This window comes from Convolutriloba macropyga, chromosome 1 (assembly GCF_964194025.1).
Source record: "Convolutriloba macropyga chromosome 1, txConMacr16.3, whole genome shotgun sequence".
Lineage (NCBI taxonomy): Eukaryota > Metazoa > Xenacoelomorpha > Acoela > Convolutidae > Convolutriloba > Convolutriloba macropyga.
The window spans coordinates 45,037,797-45,042,796 of record NC_134468.1 but is presented as its reverse complement, the minus strand read 5'-3'; the positions used below and the strand labels follow the sequence as shown (position 1 = coordinate 45,042,796).

Genomic DNA, 5,000 nt, shown 5'->3' with positions numbered 1-5,000 from the left:
AGGCCACTAGACTTTTTGGGTTAGATTCGGACTGTCATTTTTATGAGACACATACGCTCCATAGGGAAAAAGCCCTAAGGGAGCTTTCTCAATAATAATATTCGGAACCATAAACTCAAGACTCTAATACTCAAGATTTATGGGGGAAAGTACGTTTGTTAATACTTAGATGCACACTATTGACATTTAACTAGTAAATTGTCATAAAATTTAAAGTTCATTAAGTGATTTCACATCTCATTTTTTTAAGTGAGGTAAGTTCCCAGTAACTTCACCACTCTAAGTACTTGAAGAACTATCAAACGCGGCTAAGAGCCTCTAATGAAACTTGATGCCCGCTGAGCTTTACCTGTGTATCCCGTTTTAAAACTCAAACTCTTGAAAAGTCATCAAAGTCATGAAAGTCAGGGTAAGACGAAACAAAATCTGTTAGACGAAATAAAAAACATAGCAAGACAAGTCCTGAAATACAATTCAAAGAATTGAATGAAAAACTCAGACGTACTTTACGTGATCAGCAGATCAATGCCAGCCAGAATACAAACAAAATCATCTAAAAAAATGAGAAACTAAAAGAATCAAAACTAAACAAAAATATACTCATTGCTAAAACTCTTGAAGCTTTTACACCTAAGGCAAAATTTTTTCTCTTTAAGAATACCTATTTCAAAAAAAATTTCAAAACCAATTTTTGTTTCTGAAATTGGTCCAGTACTATATCTGGAAGACCTGAAAATTATTCATTGGCCCTTGAAGATTGATTAACTCGAAAGTGAACAAAAAATTTAGAAAAAAAAGAAATCAATTGCAGATTATATGGAAATGTTGCTGAAAATTGCGATATAAATATCTTCAAAATCATTTCTTTGTCTCTAGAGGATATCCAGTAACCCAATTCTAAGCTTTAAAAAACTCATTGATTGATAGGCAATAATTTTTAGAAAAAATTTCAAACTTCAAAAAACAGAAATTCGTTCAATTAAAATGTTGAAAGCCATTCAATTGCCCACTAGCGACTATTTAAGAACATACTATCAAACCTTGGATGAGGTTACCTGGCTACTGAGGCAAGAAAATACAAATAAAATGCAAACGCTTTGAAAAAATTTGAAAAGAATTGCAAAGTTTATCAAAAAAACTTCTAAAAGTCGAAAAGTTAAATTGTTGAAAACAAATCCATTAAAACCAAAAACCATGCAGTAACTTTTTATCAGAACTTGGAATATGTTTTCTTGCACTTGAGAAGGGACGAATATCAAAAACTGACAAAAACTTCAGGAAGCCTTAAAAAAATGCACATTTTATCAAAAGAATGGTAAAGTTCGAGAAATTAAAATGCTAACAACCCTTCCATTGCTACTAGAAACTATGCAGAAACTATTAAAAAACTTCAAATGAGATTGCCTGGTCCCTGATGCTGGAAAAACTGAAAAAATGACAAACATTTTCAAAAACTTGAAAAAATGCGAACTTTGTCAAAAAAAATTGCCAAAAATTCTGATATTCAAAAATTGAAACCTAATCCATGACAACTAAAACTTTTTCAGTACTTTATTAACCAACCCCTGACGAGGTTTTTCGGCCCCTGGGACTCAAACCACTTGAGTAATGACAATAAATGTCAAAAAATCTGAAAGAAATTTGCAAGTTTTGTCAAAAAATGCTAAAATTCATGATGGCAAAAACATAAAAACCATTACATTACAACTAGAAACTATGCAGTAATCTATCATCAAACCCTTTATCAAAACCTAGAGGATGTTTCCTGACATCTAGGGCTAAAAAAAACTCAAAAAATTTGTCAAAAAACCTGAAAAAGATTGCAAAAATTAGTATCATTTTTACCATCCCTGTAGCTACACCACTATATGCACTTGAAGGACTTCTAAAGCCCACTTTGGGCCTCTAATGAATCTTATTGACCGCTGGGTTTTACCTGTTTATCCCGTTTTAAAAGATCAAAGTCATTGAAGAATGTGTGAACAAATCTTAAAAAAAACACAGCGCACCAATACAATTCAAATTTTTTGAAGTGTAAAAAATTAGGAGCGCTATAATAGCCGCCTGGAATTGCTGACGCGGCTATTAATAAAGAATAAGGTAGCAAAAATGATGAGAGGAACAACTTGTTTTCGATGGATCCGCAACAAAGTTTCCCGTATCATCCATAGATCCCATTGTAATTGGACAACTTTGGATCGTTTGTTTCTAAAAAAAAGTCAGCCATTAAACGTTTTAATTTTTTTCAGCAGTATAGATATTAAGTGCAGAAGCCACTTTTATCACAAATCAATTCAGCAGCGACAGGAAAATATTTGTCGAGATAGCCGAAAGGTAAGGTGTGTACTTCAACTGAAAATGATTAAGAGTGCAATCCCTGCCTCCATTCAGCTGTCTGTGTGAGTATGAGCTCTCACTTAACCCTAGGTTCCGATTGACCATAGTCTGACAAATATTGGCTGCATTGAAACTACCAGTTGGAAGTTTTAGACGCAAAAAAGTGTCCATAGTCACCAAAAAAAGATCAATATTACTAATAAAAAGAACAGTCTGAAGGGTGGGGTAATAATAAAAATATAAAGTACTAGAAAAAGGGCAGCTGAGAACGGGTCATTGTGGTTTAATAATGTTCCTCTACGAGTAAGCCGAAACTAGATTCATATTACTATTTTTCAGATGTTTATAATTAACACTTTTAACAAATTTTGTGACAAGGTGAGAATTGACTGTATAAAATCATAATATCATCACACAAATACTAAGTGCTACTCCTTATTCGGATATCATGGAAACAATTTTAGACTGCCCAGGACGAGGTCCAAGGCCCAAGGCAGGTATAAGCAAGCCCAAATTGGGCCGCGGACAATGAGTTGGTTGCGACCCATGTTAATAGTTTTGCCAAGACCCATATTTTTGAAAGTGCGGTTTGCACTCTCATGCACCTTCCCGCACCCGCGAACTATTTTGGCCTGGAATACAAAATCAAGCTTTCGAACAAGTTTTTTTGAACAATTGATTACAATGGAGAAACATTTAAAGTTAATTGTGCCAAAAAGGCTGATAAAATTCTCTAAACCTCTGCTTATTTTACAAAATCTTTATCGCAGTAACAACCAAGTAGTTCAACTCAAGAGCAAGCAGAGAAATAACAAAATGTGATTGTGAAGCAACCGAATTAGAACCAGGAGTTACATATTACAGTTGGAGCTGAATCATTTGAAAACTTTAGCTCCTTCAAAAACGGATGACCTTAGAAAATTATAATTCGAATTGATATCGAATTGCATGTTTGCGACTTATTTGCACATATTACAGCACCCAACATACATTTTGCCTTTCGTGGACCAAATCGTGGACAAATGTGATAATACGTTGTCACATCTGTCAAAAATTTAAGTCATTACTTTCCACGGTTATTTGTGTATTCAACTAGCCTACAGCTAGAGTTCTCGATTTTATTAATAATGATCTAAAACATAGCTCTAATTTTTTCTAATTACCATATTATGACTAGGTTAAAACCCGCACCTTTTTAATTTGCAATCATTAAAATAAAGAACTTTTGTCCAATTAAAAATCAATTAGGTCTCCTTCTTAAACTGTGGATAAATATTAATGATGTTTCCCAAATTTTTCCCAATTTTGAAATAAAATTGTTTTACTGTCACTGTTCTCTACGCTCGCGTACAATTTTAATCTTTAAAAATGAACTGTGAAAAATCCGGACACTTTCATACAAATTTGCTTCACTTCCTGTACGTTTTGCGGCGTATCATTCAACTGACAAATTTTGCTTCGTTTTGGGGTTGCTTTTATCCTTAGAAATGAATAATAATCTCTGCCCCCACACAACATTGAACTTTTCGAATCATAATTTTGATCATTGTACAGCTACATATTCTTCACCAAAATTTTGTTTAAAAATCGAATCATGGAAGAATTATTTTTGAACACGGATTTAGCTCCAAGACTATTCAGCGCAGGATAAGCTCTTATAAAGAATGTACATACAAATTTAAATTCAAGAAACAAACGTACTAGCTCTGAATTTTTTGTTTACTTGTAGGCAGGCATAGTTTCTCTTTAATTTAAAGTTACTTAGGTCAATGTTTTCAATAATTTTTTGTTATAATTATTAAGTACGCTTTGCTGCGCTCAAGTAGACAAAAGCTGGGTGTGCAAATCACATAGAGTCCATATAACGCTCACAGACTGTATAATTGTCAGAATTTAGGTGAAAAGATGTCAAAACAATCGGTTCAGTTGTATTGAAAGTCTTTTGGCATCTTTTTGCAAATTTTTTACACGAGAAGAAATATAATATAATGTTTTCCAATTATCTAAAGTAAAAGGGCGTTGGTTTTAAGCCAAAAAAATATTCTTAATTTCTTAATCTCAGTAATAGACCTATTGAAATTTAGAAACGAGAGTGACTTGCAATGTTGAGTTCCAAAAAAAATAATTTTTTTTCTTTGTCCGTTCTTCTGTCCAGTTTTTATTGGTTTCATAAACCTGATATACGAATATGTTTTGGTTATCCGTTTACCAAGTAATTATCCGGCACTAAAGCAAACATTGCAAAATTGTCCCTAAGGAGGTTGCCAAAAAACATGATTCCTAATCTGTTTCTCATAAAACATTGAAATATACACTCTAGCATCATCTTTGATTGTGATATTGACACAAGTTTCCAAATTGAGTTGTTTCCAAGTTTCAATATCTCAAAAAATGGCGCAATTGTTAACTTTTATTTAGCAGCAGCTGACTCTTTCCGTTTTTTGTGTAAAAATCCAGAAAAATTGTTTGCAAACTCCTGAAAAATCTTGGTAAGATTTTGTAGCTGAGCTATCAGCCGCATTATCTAATACATTTTTGTCTTCTCAAAATATAATTAGGAACGTTTGTTGAAAAAAGTGTTTCTCATCATATTTGCCATTGTCTATATTGCAAAATATTTGTAGCGCAAGGTGGAAAACCTCTTCATCTTTCTCTTACTGCTC

General features: G+C 33.0%; 1 protein-coding gene across 3 annotated transcripts in view; it reads right to left on the bottom strand.

Moving 5' to 3' along the window:
* LOC142349428 (uncharacterized) overlaps positions 1–5,000 on the bottom strand; it is a 61,734-nt gene that overhangs the window by 51,020 nt on the left and 5,714 nt on the right. For 2 of the 3 annotated variants that reach the window (XM_075400978.1, XM_075400985.1), the window contains exon 2: positions 2,127–2,208. The exons of the other annotated variant lie outside the window; for it this stretch is intronic. In XM_075400978.1, the coding sequence (XP_075257093.1) occupies positions 2,127–2,208 (82 nt within the window). The remainder of the gene's footprint in view (positions 1–2,126; positions 2,209–5,000) is intronic. 3 annotated transcript variants of the gene reach the window in all.